The 14,428-nt window shown below is 47.4% G+C and overlaps 1 protein-coding gene across 3 annotated transcripts in view; it reads left to right on the forward strand.

The window, feature by feature from the left end:
• PDZD2 (PDZ domain containing 2) overlaps positions 1–14,428 on the forward strand; it is a 326,060-nt gene that overhangs the window by 205,443 nt on the left and 106,189 nt on the right. For all 3 annotated transcript variants that reach the window (XM_066602486.1, XM_066602487.1, XM_066602488.1), the window contains 2 exons: positions 554–977; positions 12,949–13,091. In XM_066602486.1, coding sequence (XP_066458583.1) covers positions 554–977; positions 12,949–13,091 — 567 coding nt within the window. The remainder of the gene's footprint in view (positions 1–553; positions 978–12,948; positions 13,092–14,428) is intronic.

The following is a 14,428-nucleotide window of genomic DNA, read 5'->3' on the forward strand; positions in this document are numbered from 1 at the left end:
GCGCAAACCCTGGACTTGACATCACCCTACAGGTAGAAGTCCAAGGGGGGGGGGGGGGGAGATCCGGTGAGTGCAGGGGGCACTTCATCAGGCCACGATGCTCAATCCACTTGCTGATCCAAAAACTTGCGGACATGATGTCCATAATGTAGGGGGGGCACCATCCTGCTGGAAGAACACTCGGAATGTGCCATCTCTGTTGCACAGTGACGGGGACACTTTGTCATGTAACAATTGCAGATACTTGGCAGCAGTAAGGTTACCGTCAATGAAGAATGTGCCCACTATCTTGGTACCCCACACATCATACCACACCATGGCTTTCTGTGCGCCAACCATCTCAGAGGGATCTGGCGGTTTGTGTCAGATCAGTAGTGAAGGTTTTGTTTGCTCACCTCCCCGTTGACGTAGAAGCTTGCTTCATCACTGAACAGAACCGTCTTTGTGACACGTGGGTCCCGTAGCAATTGCTGTGACACTATTTTATCCTTATCTGTTGAATAAGTGCTTTGTTTAGTTATTAAATGCTAATTTTGTATCGTTTTTATTGCAGTTATCTGGCTGAGCAGTGCTGGAATGGCGGATTCATCTACTTGATCATGTTGCGGCGCATCAAACGCAAAGCTCCTCTTCCTCCTTCCAATACTGGCCATGCCATCACCTGTGAACCCAAAGCTACAAGTTCTACCTCACAGCCAAGTATTAGGGCGATACAGAATGGAAAAAGAACCAGGAAATTTGGAGTCATCTCAAGGACTTTGGCCAAAGATAGCAAGGAGAGTAAAGGAGGACAGGAGGGCATTCATGAAAATGGGCATTGTTCTCCTATGGAGGTTGATGGAGAACATGAGGAGTCCACAAGAAGTGAGGGCCACACAAGGGAGGACTCTCACAGCAGTTATGATGAGGACAGATGTGAGTACCAAGCCTCAAAGGCGACCAGGACTTCCCTGCAGCAGAACGACAGCTTCACTCAGGTAATAACTTATTCTTATGAAAGCATATAACAAAGAGCTCAGAAGAGACACAAGCCGCATGCTATACTACCTGCACGACGTGTTGCCTTACATCCGAAGTGCTGGCAAAAACAGTCCTTATATCTAGATTTAATCTACAAATAATGTTGAGTACTTCTTTATTTATCTTGAACTTAATCTAGGGCTGTGTTCTAAGAAATTCTGAGCTCACATCTGCCAGCACCCCCTGCTAGTTTATGCAGAGGATTTCTTGCTCTATGTAGCATCATATACTGAATAGCAATTTTTTAGAGACCCTTCCCTATCCATTAGTGCGTTGGACCCCTTCGGCCTCCAGAACAACAGCAATTCATCGTGACGTAGATTCCACTAGGTGATAAAATCCTTCTGCAGAACTTTTGGCCCCTGCGGACAGGAAACTTCTTGTAGTTGCCGCAAAATAAACGGGGCACCATTTTTGTAAACAGTGGGGTCTCGGCAGTCAGACCTCTACAAATATGAAAGTTATCTCCCATCCTGTGGATAGGGGATAACTTGTAACCATGACACACCCCCTTTTAAGGGTTAAATTCAGTGTTATTTGCCTATTAAGTTGCACTTACAAAACTTTTGCAAGTCTTAGAACATGATGTATCGCTGATTAGGTGTTCAGGAGTGTGGGAAAGCTGGGGCACTGCCCCTGTGGGAGCTGTGATAGCCATTGTCACCCATCTTTTAACCCCTTAACACCACATTTGCTGTTGCTACATAGTAGGTGAACAGCTCTACATGGGGATGGCATACTCACAGGAGTTGTTAGAAAGGTAACCTGCATAGTGAGTGCCGTAAACCCAAATCATTAAAAAACAAATGGCGGAATGGACTTTACACATATATATGGGAAAATTAAAGGCCCCGTTATGGCTCTTCAAACGCAGCGATGCAAAAATTAAAAAATTGTGGTGTCCTCAAGGGGTTAATAACGTGACAGCTGACAGCAGAGGACAACTGCTGGACCTCTATTTACTGGAGATTTGTTTTACTTTAGGTTGCGTTCACACATACCACATCAGAATACCCCATACGCGTTTCAAAAACTACGTGTGGCTTTTCATAAGCTACATGCGTCTTCTATAAAACTGCATGCGGTTTCTTGGTGCAGTTCAAAAATGTAGAAAAAGACGCCAAGTGTGAACGCCGTCTTAGGCTCCTTTTACACGGAGCCATTTTATAATTCGCATGAGCAAACGATGAGCGAGTTCGCCGGTGCGGCCGGTTTATACAGGCAGACAAATTGTTTGCTCACAAATAGTTCAGTCGTTGCCATTCACTGTGCAGCTAAATGTGAACGACTAAGGCCGCCTGCACACGGCGGGGTCCTATTCCACATGCGGGATCCTGCAGCGGAATTTGCCCCTGTGCTCATCCGATGACCCCTGCGTACCTGTCCGCAGTCATCTGGCCGGCGCACATGCACAGTACAGATAATGCTGCGCCGTTGCTAGGCGATGATGCGGATCCCGCAATGACGATTGCGGAAGTGCCACAGGTCGGACGGCTTCCATTGACTTCAATGAAAGCCATCCGCGTGGAATCCGCCTTAAAATAGAGCATGCTGCAATGTTTCCCCTGCAAGTTGGAAATTTGCAATTGATTTCGGCTCTTGGGCAGGAAAAAGCGGTTTAACATTGCGCGCTATGGCAGGTATGTGCTGCGGAATCTAGAGGTGGAAGCCTGCCTCGGATTCCGCAATGCAAATCCAGCTGTGTGCAGGCGGCCTAAACAGTCGCTGTTCACATGCAACAATGTATAAACAAGTCAACGATTATTCTTGTACCTGCAAAAAATGAATGACGATCAAGAAGCGAATGAATTATCGTTTATATTGGCCGTATTTACTCTAAATGGTTATTGTTCAAATTTGCGCGATCTGACGATTAATTGAAGGACAATCGCCCCGTGTAGCAGGGCCTTAGTAGTAACTTCTACTAGCAGCTTTTAATAACAAATGGCGTAATCCCACCAGCAGCTATTGTCTCTTACCAAGAAAGTCAGGACCCTCAAGCAGAATCCAGACCCTCTCGGGACCACCGACAAGACTATAAATATTTAGATTGAAACAATCACTTTTCACTCATTTTCCCCAAATATTCAGACACATCTGCAAATATGTGAAACCACCCTGGCAAGGTGTGCTGCCAGAGCATGTACTGGGGGCTTCCACAGATATCCCCCACATCAGTCATGACGTGTACTACTTTATGTACTCTGAATGGCCGCTTTGTTAGAGACCCCCATCTAGTACGGCGTTGGACTCCTTCGGCCTTCAGAACTGCAGCAATTCGTTGTGGCGTAGATTCCGCTAGGTGATGAAGTCGTTCTGCAGGAATATCGGCCCCTGCGGACAGGAAGCTTCTTGTAGTTGCCACAAAATAAACAGGGCCCCATTTTTGTATTCAGTGGGGGTCTCAGCAGTCAGACCTCTACAAATATGAATTCTTGTAGTTGCTGCAGATTAGATGGAGGTGCTGACATGTTTTGACCAGCTGACAGGAAGGGGTCATTGATTCATGCTGCTTGTGCCAAATTCTGACCACCTATCAGCACGGGGCAACAGAAATCTGGATCCATTCGACCAGAAGATGTTTTTCTGCTGCTCAGTGATACAACTTTTGCGCTCTTTTACCCCTGGAGTTTCGCCTTTCTATTTCGCTTGGACACCATGGCGCAGGAACTGCATGCAGAGAAGATGGCGTGTTTTTTATTTGAGGGAAATCTGACTTTTGCCCTAAGGCCTTGTAATTTCTCTGTATGCCATGAAGGGGTAGTAATGGGATAATGGCGATCAAGGTGGTTCAGAGTCCACTGAGCACTGTATATACTATATGCAAGCTCCGGTAGTCACCGCCCCTTGTATGATTGCCGTATAGTCAGTGACTGTCACGTACGCAGGGCGAGGGCGAGGAAGGAAAGGCTCTTAGGTTGTGGAGTGACTGGTACCCAACTTTCCAGACTCCTGAAAAGCGACCATGAGCCACAGCCACAACTCTACAGCAACCCACCTGGCCCTGCACTTATTAACAATTTGTCCCTCACTGGACAAGAGGAGAGAGGGGAAGGGACGATACCTATCGATCCCACCTCTGGTCCTCAAACACTCTGCAGTATTGCAAGCTGGCAGTCGTTAGAATACAGGCTGGTTTGTATTTAGCGTTCTCAGACTTCTGCACGCATGCGAAGCGGAAGCTCAAATCACCCACCTGATCCGTTCTAACGCACTCCAGAGCTCTACAATCTGCATACAAAACGCTGCCACCACCAATTTGGTTACGGTAAATTGGAACCCGCTCTATGACTTATGAATACAATCTTCGGAGAATATGGTTTCGTGTTAACACAGACGAGGCTCACTAATTAATTTAAAGTTTAATTCTCAAAGAATAGAGCAGTGCTTATATACAGAAAAAATACGAAAATGATGTTACAAGATAAATGGCAAGAGACTTTACATATGATATCACAGACAGTAAAATAACAAGGATTAAAAGAAGAGAGTTACCATTCTTTGGCGTGGAGTCGCGCCAGAACTGCGGACCAGACCTCACGTATAGTGACCTCCAAGGGGCTGACCATGAGCACACATTCGTGTGCGATTTTTAAACTCTCACTGGGGTAACTCCCACATAGTTCCTTCCAGCCCCCATGGGGGTTGGCTCATCTTGGAACACATAATTCCCTGAAATACATATTTCCTTCATAACTCCGTGTGGGTGTGACCCACCATGAAAATATGACAACGATGTTTCCTGTTGTGATTTTACGTGTGTTTTGAGCCCACGCATGATTAGTTTTGGACGCATCTGATCCGAGATACGCAATTCTCGGTTCCTGAGCATCGTGCAAATGTGGGAATCCCTGCATCTTATTAGCGGGGATACAACGTTCCACAAAATATCCACGTCATCGGGCTGCGACGTACAGATCTTTCATAATTCCTAAATTACATTTTCCTTTGTCTTACGGGCACGTTCTTTTGTTAACTTTGCCTCCAAAAGTTATCAGGTCAGTTACGACCATTTGGACCAGTAAGGGAGGGAAAGAGCTACTAAGGTGTGAAGCCTATTTCCTCTCCTTATTTCCTAACAAACATTTGCTGGCTCTGGCTCCAGAGGGGCTGTAGGACATCAAAGACCCCCTGGGGGAGAAGTGTAACAGCCTTTCCTGAAGTCTACTTCAAAGGTAGCTCAGCACTCAGCTTTCCTATATGCGGAAAGACCATTAACTCTTCTCTCTACAAACTATACAAAATGACTGACAGACTACAATTTTCACATCACAATGCATATCTATCAATCTCTTATCTTTATCTGTCACTCTGGTATCTATCTACCCTTCTAATCTCTATCTAGTAAGGGGGAAGGATGTCAGCTCAGCTTTTCTAGTGTCCTGAACGTCAGCTGATTGATACTGGACAGCTGGGGGGGACACTTTATTCAACTCTTTTTACTACACCTCCCCTTTTTAGAGTGGGTGTAGTAGGTTGATCCCACAGATCGCCTACGAAACCCACCTCTACTCCGCTCTGCTGGGACAGAGCAGCCTTCAGGGATGAAAAGGAACACTCCCAATTGGTGGTCCAGCTGACCAACTGTAGCTGATGCTCTTTTGTCTCAGGTATCTGCCAAAACCTTTGGCGCAGATCCATGATAGTTATGTATTGGGCCTTGGCCAGCCAGTCCAATAGCTCAGCGAGGCGGGGCATCGCATAAGCTTCAGACACAGTGATGACGTTCAACTTGTAGTCCAGACAGAACCGGGTTGTCCGGTCCTCCTTTGGCTCCTGGACTACAGAAGAGGCCCATGCACTCTGGGGCTTCTGGAAGATGTCCAGGTGCAACATCTCCTCATCGTCCCACTTCATATCTGCCTGCACCTCTGGGGAGACTTGGTAGGCAGACTGCCTACCCAGGGGACGGCTCCCAGTGTTCACCTGGTGAACTGTCAACTGGGCCATCCCTGGTTTCCCAGTGAAAGCAGACATGAAGGGGAGTAGGCCTTCCTGCAGCTGGGACCGCTGGCCCCCAGAAAGCTGCAGGCTGTGATCTGTGTCCCTGATGGATCCGTCCACCAGCGGGGTGGCTAGCAGATCCACATGGATATTACCTTCATCGGGCACAGAGAGAGGTTCCCTCGTGAGGTCCCTCAACACCCCCAAGCTGGCATCAGAATGCCCAGCGGCCTGGAACTCCTGGCTGGGAGCAGCCAGGGTCGATGTCAAGTACAGGACCCCACTCGGGTCAGACAGTATGTCAGCTGGATTTTGGGGAAATACCACCTCTTTCAATCCAGCCAGGCATACTTCTGGGTCAGCATTGTTTACTGGTCGGCTTTCACCTGCCGCATCACACCATGCGATGGTACGTGCAGGCTCTGACCGAGCACAATTCACATTGCTGTTATTTCTTGGACCACTGTCCATACTTATTACCAGAGATATGGGGGAATCCTCTGTGACATCACACATAGTTGTGACATCACTGAGGACCACAGTGTCACAGGACACCTCAACATTATTAGGCTGCGTCAGTTCAGTGATCTCAAGAGTGGTGCACATCGCGTCGTCGCTGCCACTGCTACACCATTCAAGAGCATCACCAACCTCCGCAGGAACACACATGACATCAACATTTTTATTCATAGCAACAATGACTTCATACTTGTGCATTTCATCAGATCTTAGCAAAACATTGGCAGGCAGGTCATCAGATACCTCCACCTCCCGCAAATCCCTCCCTGCACCCATATCGGGATCCACCCGGATCATAGGCAGGGTAGGGTGGGTGTCCCCAATTTCCATCACAGTCACAGTCCTTTCAGGAATCATGTCCGTGGGGGACACCAGTTCAGTGAGCATGATGGTCCTCTCTGCATCAGTATCATGCAGCTCCATAGTCACAGTCTTTCCTACAGCGATGGTTTGCCAGTTGCCGGTGACCTTTCTACTACCCCCACCTGCCCGGATAATACCTGCGGCAGGCTCAGGAGGCTTGGAGACGGGGCCTGTCTTCACGTCAGGGCAAGTGGCGCTGACGGGGCCCACTTTATTGCAGGAAAAACATTGGCATGTCTCCCTATGAGACTTGGAGGGTGGAGAGGGAGCAGACCCCCCTGACGATCTAAGCAAAAGGGGTAAGGGTTGGTCAGAGTCACTGTTCTGTTTACCCTCTCTCCAGCTGGTTTCAGATATCTGAAGATTCGGTCTCTGGTCAGCGACGTAGCTGTCTGCAGCTTTGGGGTCACAGACCTGAACACACTGGCGGATGTCCTCCGTACCAGTCTCCAGGAACTGCTCCTTCAGCATGATATCTCCCAGGTCCACAGACTGGGTGATGGGTTGTCCCTTGGTCCACTTCCGGATTAGGGCTGCTTTGATGACCTCGTAGTCACCATTCTGTTCTTGGGGCACTTCCATAAGCACCTCCAGGGCCTTGCCCGTAAGCCCTGGGGTCAAGTACCTGGCCCATTGCTCGGTGGGCAGCTGGTACTGGTGGCAGACCCATCCAAAGTCCCTCAGGAAAATGTCCAGGTCTCCGTCTTCCTCTAGAACAGGGAAGAAATCTCGTTGGGGTTGCACGTTCCTCGTGCCGTTGGACCCACGTGTCCGTGCTCTTAAAATCTGCGCATCGAGTTCTGCCATTCGCAGCCGATGCTTACGCTCAGCTTGGCGTTCTGCGGCTTCTCGCTGTGCCTGGCGTTCTGCGGCTTCTCGCTCTGCCTGGCGTTCTCGCTTGGCGTTTTCTTGCAGCTGGAAAACATATTGCAGGTAACGCTCAGGGTCTCTTGCACTCAGCTGTTGTAGAGCCTCTTGGGTAGGCAAATCAAAGTCCTGCTGAGAGCTGCTATTGCTGGGGTCTCCTCGATTCCGACCCATAGCCTCTTCTCCGATGGGGTCACCCATCTCTGTATCAGGGTTTGCTGTGGCTTGGTGCGAGACATCGTCTTCTCCCAGCACCTCGGTCACCGGCCCCTTTAGCTTAGCGGCCTGGCTTCTAGTTGCCATTTCCGCAGTTGCTTTGCCAAATAAAAGATAGAATAGAAAACAAGAAGAAAGGGAAGGGGACTGTCTGGGGATATCGTAAGTCTCTTACACAAAAAGCACTGAGTGAAACCTCGTAAGAAGGGCACCAATCTTCGCAAAGACTGGGTGCTTCTTTTCGTACAAGGACTAACTGCTTAATCCTGGCACGAACGTGTTAACGTTATCCCACTGCTGCCACCAATTTGTCACGTACGCAGGGCGAGGGCGAGGATGGAAAGGCTCTTAGGTTGTGGAGTGACTGGTACCCAACTTTCCAGACTCCTGAAAAGCGACCATGAGCCACAGCCACAACTCTACAGCAACCCACCTGGCCCTGCACTTATTAACAATTTGTCCCTCACTGGACAAGAGGAGAGAGGGGAAGGGACGATACCTATCGATCCCACCTCTGGTCCTCAAACACTCTGCAGTATTGCAAGCTGGCAGTCGTTAGAATACAGGCTGGTTTGTATTTAGCGTTCTCAGACTTCTGCACGCATGCGAAGCGGAAGCTCAAATCACCCACCTGATCCGTTCTAACGCACTCCAGAGCTCTACAATCTGCATACAAAACGCTGCCACCACCAATTTGGTTACGGTAAATTGGAACCCGCTCTATGACTTATGAATACAATCTTCGGAGAATATGGTTTCGTGTTAACACAGACGAGGCTCACTAATTAATTTAAAGTTTAATTCTCAAAGAATAGAGCAGTGCTTATATACAGAAAAAATACGAAAATGATGTTACAAGATAAATGGCAAGAGACTTTACATATGATATCACAGACAGTAAAATAACAAGGATTAAAAGAAGAGAGTTACCATTCTTTGGCGTGGAGTCGCGCCAGAACTGCGGACCAGACCTCACGTATAGTGACCTCCAAGGGGCTGACCATGAGCACACATTCGTGTGCGATTTTTAAACTCTCACTGGGGTAACTCCCACATAGTTCCTTCCAGCCCCCATGGGGGTTGGCTCATCTTGGAACACATAATTCCCTGAAATACATATTTCCTTCATAACTCCGTGTGGGTGTGACCCACCATGAAAATATGACAACGATGTTTCCTGTTGTGATTTTACGTGTGTTTTGAGCCCACGCATGATTAGTTTTGGACGCATCTGATCCGAGATACGCAATTCTCGGTTCCTGAGCATCGTGCAAATGTGGGAATCCCTGCATCTTATTAGCGGGGATACAACGTTCCACAAAATATCCACGTCATCGGGCTGCGACGTACAGATCTTTCATAATTCCTAAATTACATTTTCCTTTGTCTTACGGGCACGTTCTTTTGTTAACTTTGCCTCCAAAAGTTATCAGGTCAGTTACGACCATTTGGACCAGTAAGGGAGGGAAAGAGCTACTAAGGTGTGAAGCCTATTTCCTCTCCTTATTTCCTAACAAACATTTGCTGGCTCTGGCTCCAGAGGGGCTGTAGGACATCAAAGACCCCCTGGGGGAGAAGTGTAACAGCCTTTCCTGAAGTCTACTTCAAAGGTAGCTCAGCACTCAGCTTTCCTATATGCGGAAAGACCATTAACTCTTCTCTCTACAAACTATACAAAATGACTGACAGACTACAATTTTCACATCACAATGCATATCTATCAATCTCTTATCTTTATCTGTCACTCTGGTATCTATCTACCCTTCTAATCTCTATCTAGTAAGGGGGAAGGATGTCAGCTCAGCTTTTCTAGTGTCCTGAACGTCAGCTGATTGATACTGGACAGCTGGGGGGGACACTTTATTCAACTCTTTTTACTACAGTGACGTCCGGCACTTGCTCCATATATCTGGAGGCTCCTTACTGTATGTCCGGCCTCTGAGCGAATACCATTAAGCAAGCATGGGGTAGCTGAATGTAGGAATTGTAATTTCAGAGAGGTGGGTGGACTCATGAATAAGCCGCACTGCCATGTCTAACATAACGCCCTCTGTACTCCATACAGGCTCAGTATTCACAGAGAGCGCTATAGTCTCCCATATGTTTACAGCGCGGTACTTCAGTACCAATTTACATGCATCACTCCCTGCTTCATGTGATCAATGGGAATAAAATGAGAAAAAATACCTTGCAAAAAAGAAAACCTAATGTGACGGTGCGGGCAAGCAATAAGTCGTGCTAACTCTTGGTGAATGGCGGCACAAATTGTTTCCATCTAGTGGCCCCAGCCCCATGCTCATCTAGTGCTGCTCACAGAGCTGCAGGTTTGTCACAGTGTAAGCAATCGCTAGTGAGCTAATTGCGGCAGCTGCACTAGTCTCCGGGCTGCTGGCTATTGCCTACTCCAGTATGTTGAGACAAACCCCCAACTGTCAGCAGAGAAAACACTCAGCAGGACAAGAAAAGATATGTTTCTCACATATGAATGTCAGCAGTAATGTTTCCATTCCCTGACCGGCTTCAGAGATCTTAAAAATTGCAATGAATTAATACACATCAGAAACTTCCAGAACTTTATATTCAGTGACCACACGCGGGACAGAGAGCTGGGATTGCTAAACCCATCCTATGTGGTATCTGCAGAGATGGCGGTATAGGCTGCAGATACAACTGAGAGAGCCGGGGTCGCTAACCTTGTCCTATGTGGTATCTGCAGAGATGGCGGTATAGGCTGCAGATACAACTGAGAGAGCTGGGGTCGCTAACCTTGTCCTATGTGGTATTTGCAGAGATGGCGGTATAGACTGCAGATACAACTAACAGAGCTGGATCACTAACCCGGTCCTATATGGTATCTGCAGAGATGGCGGTATAGGCTGCAGATACAACTGAGAGAGCTGGGATTACTAACCCGGTCCTATGTGGTATCTGCAGAGATGGCGGTATAGGCTGCAGATACAACTGAGAGAGCTGGGATTACTAACCCGGTCCTATGTGGTATCTGCAGAGATGGCGGTATAGACTGCAGATACAACTAACAGAGCTGGATCACTAACCCGGTCCTATATGGTATCTGCAGAGATGGCGGTATAGGCTGCAGATACAACTGAGAGAGCTGGGGTCGCTAACCTTGTCCTATGTGGTATCTGCAGAGATGGCGGTATAGACTGCAGATACAACTAACAGAGCTGGATCACTAACCCGGTCCTATATGGTATCTGCAGAGATGGCGGTATAGGCTGCAGATACAACTGAGAGAGCTGGGGTCGCTAACCTTGTCCTATGTGGTATCTGCAGAGATGGCGGTATAGACTGCAGATACAACTAACAGAGCTGGATCACTAACCCGGTCCTATATGGTATCTGCAGAGATGGCGGTATAGGCTGCAGATACAACTGAGAGAGCTGGGGTCGCTAACCTTGTCCTATGTGGTATCTGCAGAGATGGCTGTATAGGCTGCAGATACAACTGAGAGAGCTGGGATCACTAACCCGCTCCTATGTGGTATCTGCAGAGATGGCGGTATAGGCTGCAGATACGACTGAGAGAGCTGGGATCACTAACCCGCTCCTATGTGGTATCTGCAGAGATGGCGGTATAGGCTGCAGATACAACTGAGAGAGCTGGGATTACTAACCCGGTCCTATGTGATATCTGCAGAGATGGCGGTATAGGCTGCAGATACAACTGAGAGAGCTGGGATCACTAACCCGCTCCTATGTGGTATCTGCAGAGATGGCGGTATAGGCTGCAGATACAACTGAGAGAGCTGGGATCACTAACCCGCTCCTATGTGGTATCTGCAGAGATGGCGGTATAGGCTGCAGATACAATAGGACAGTGTTCAGCACGTCCGGCTAGTTTCTCTCCGCCTTGTAAGGAGTATAAAATTTGCTGCATTTCTTTGTTTGACATGTTTCATAATTTTCTCGGAATGCTGATCACAGAAAGGACTCTGCTTCGAGGGCAATGCCATCTCAGTGCTCCGCATTCCTTGGGTTCTCAATAACCCATTCAAGGGCTGGTTGTCCTGCAGAGCTCTGGGCATTACGTGGCACTTGGGGTACTTCACATTTCTGCTTATGGGGTCCATTCTCCTGTTATGGAGCAGGAAAACGGCACCCACTGGTCGAACAGATCCATCTTATGATGGAACGAAACGGACCCCATTGACTGTCATGGGGTCCGATCAGTTTCTGGCTGTTGGTCGGTGGTTACATTTTAACTCAGAACTTTACTGCTGCTCTGTATATACATGTGAGGGACTGTGGCCGGCGTTCAATCCCTCCATATTTTAGCATGATAGGAGTCAGCTTGCTGACCTCCCAATTTCCATACCATTATGCAAATAAGGAAGATGGAACAATACCTTTGCAGCGCCACCTATTGGATGGCAGCATTCCTTCAAATCAATGCTTGACCCTTTATACAGGTCTGTAGAGCAACAATTGGGAATAGGAAACCAAGCCAGAATCCATACACAGGCAGATGTTTTGCCCCTCATCAGTGTGTAGTAGGATCCTGGCTTGGCTAGCAAGTGGCCTGTGATGTGGGTCGGGAGGGGTAACATCACTCCTTAGAGAGAGCACCAAGGAGGTTAGTGAGTGCTGCTAGTATGTTCTACTTCAGTGGGGCTCATAACCAATAGACTTTTGGTTGCCCTGTGGCAAGTTTTTTTTTCTGTTAGACATTTCAAATGTACTTGGAAGAAGATGCAGTTGGAAGGGGCAGCGGGGAAGATCTTGAAGTTTGTCAACCTAAAGAAATGACTACAAAATCTGAGTTCTATTTGCACTTCAGAATTGATCTTGCAGTTTTCTTATTTGTGATGTAACAGCAGCCCATGTGTGATGTCACAGCAGCCTACCTGACTCAAACCCTCCTGTGATGTCACAGCAGCCTACCTGACTGAAACCCTCCTGTGATGTCACAGGAGCTTGCCTGAACTGAAAACCCATTTGTTATTTTACAAGCAGCTCACCTGACATGAAACTTGTAACTCGTATGTTTAATTTCAGCGGGATGGCTGCTGCATATGGAAGATGCACATGCTGAAAGGATCAGATGGACTAGGCATTCAGATTACAGGTGGTCGGGGTTCCAAGAGGTCTCCACATGGTATTGTTGTAGCCCATGTAGAAGAAGGCGGCTCAGCAGACAGGTATTATGTAATCTAGTACTCACTGAACTATTAATATGGTACTATTACTGTCTTCTAATGTCTATAGTATAGATACATATGGAACCTCAAAGCACCTGACAGCCCAAGATATGACCAGCCAGGGGTGGAGGCCAACAGCAGAGGTCCCTGAGCAAGAATAGTATATGGGCTCCTTGATTGCCAGTATGGCATGTTCACCCCTGACCCTGTCTGACATTAGCTGTGATGTCACAGCAGATTACCAGATTGAAAGACGCCTATGATATCACAGCAGTTTAAATGACTGAAAGAAAGTTGTGATGTCACAGAAGCTTACTACCTAATACACATTTGTGATATCACAGTTTACCAGGCAGAAACACAATTGTGATGTAATGTCCTAGCGTCTTGCCTGTCTGAAAAATAGTTGTGAGGTCACAGTAGCTCATTTTGATGTCACAGTAGCCTACCTGACTGAAACCCTCTTGTGATGCCACAGTAGCCTACCTGACTGAAACCCTCTTGTGATGCCACAGTAGCCTACCTGACTGAAACCCTCTTGTGATGTCACAGTAGCCTACCTGACTGAAACCCTCTTGTGATGCCACAGTAGCCTACCTGACTGAAACCCTCTTGTGATGTCACAGTAGCCTACCTGACTGAAACCCTCTTGTGATGTCATAGGAGCTTACCTGAACTGAAAACCCACTTGTGACTTTACAAGCAGCTCCCCTGACTTCAAATTTGTGATGTCACAGCAGCTTACCTGACTGAAACCCAGCTGTGATGTCACAGCTGTGTACGTGACGAATACACAGTTGTGAGATCACAGTAGCTTAAATTGCTAATTTGCTGACATTTTTACTTTTTTTGTGTGTTTTCTTTTTAAATCTGCTTGTCTTCTACTACAGTATTTGTCTGCTTCCTGTTGAAGTTATAGGAGGGACTAAAACAAGTCTGTGCAGTACTGAGAAGGAGTCTGTGATTTCACAAATATAACTTGCTGTGCTCATTTATCTACATTTGCTTGAAGGGGTTCTCTTATCTCACAGCGATGGCACATACCGATGCACCATAATTTAACTCAATGCTGATAACTTGCTGCAACAAGTCATCTTAATACAACAAAAGTCATTAAAAAACTAACGAAAAGACATAAGAAAATTCTGTACCAGTTTATTTAATTTAAGTTGCAAATTAGCTGGGGGATGTCATCACTAACTGATAGGTGGATGTCTGACCTTTGAGACCCTCATAGATCTTGAGAATAAAGGGATTTTAGTGCTGTGTCATCTTCAGGTTATTCCTGCACTGCAGCGCCTGCTCCTGCCTGTGCCGGCAACTGCAGGATAGCCCTA

Source organism: Eleutherodactylus coqui, chromosome 5 (assembly GCF_035609145.1).
Source record: "Eleutherodactylus coqui strain aEleCoq1 chromosome 5, aEleCoq1.hap1, whole genome shotgun sequence".
Lineage (NCBI taxonomy): Eukaryota > Metazoa > Chordata > Amphibia > Anura > Eleutherodactylidae > Eleutherodactylus > Eleutherodactylus coqui.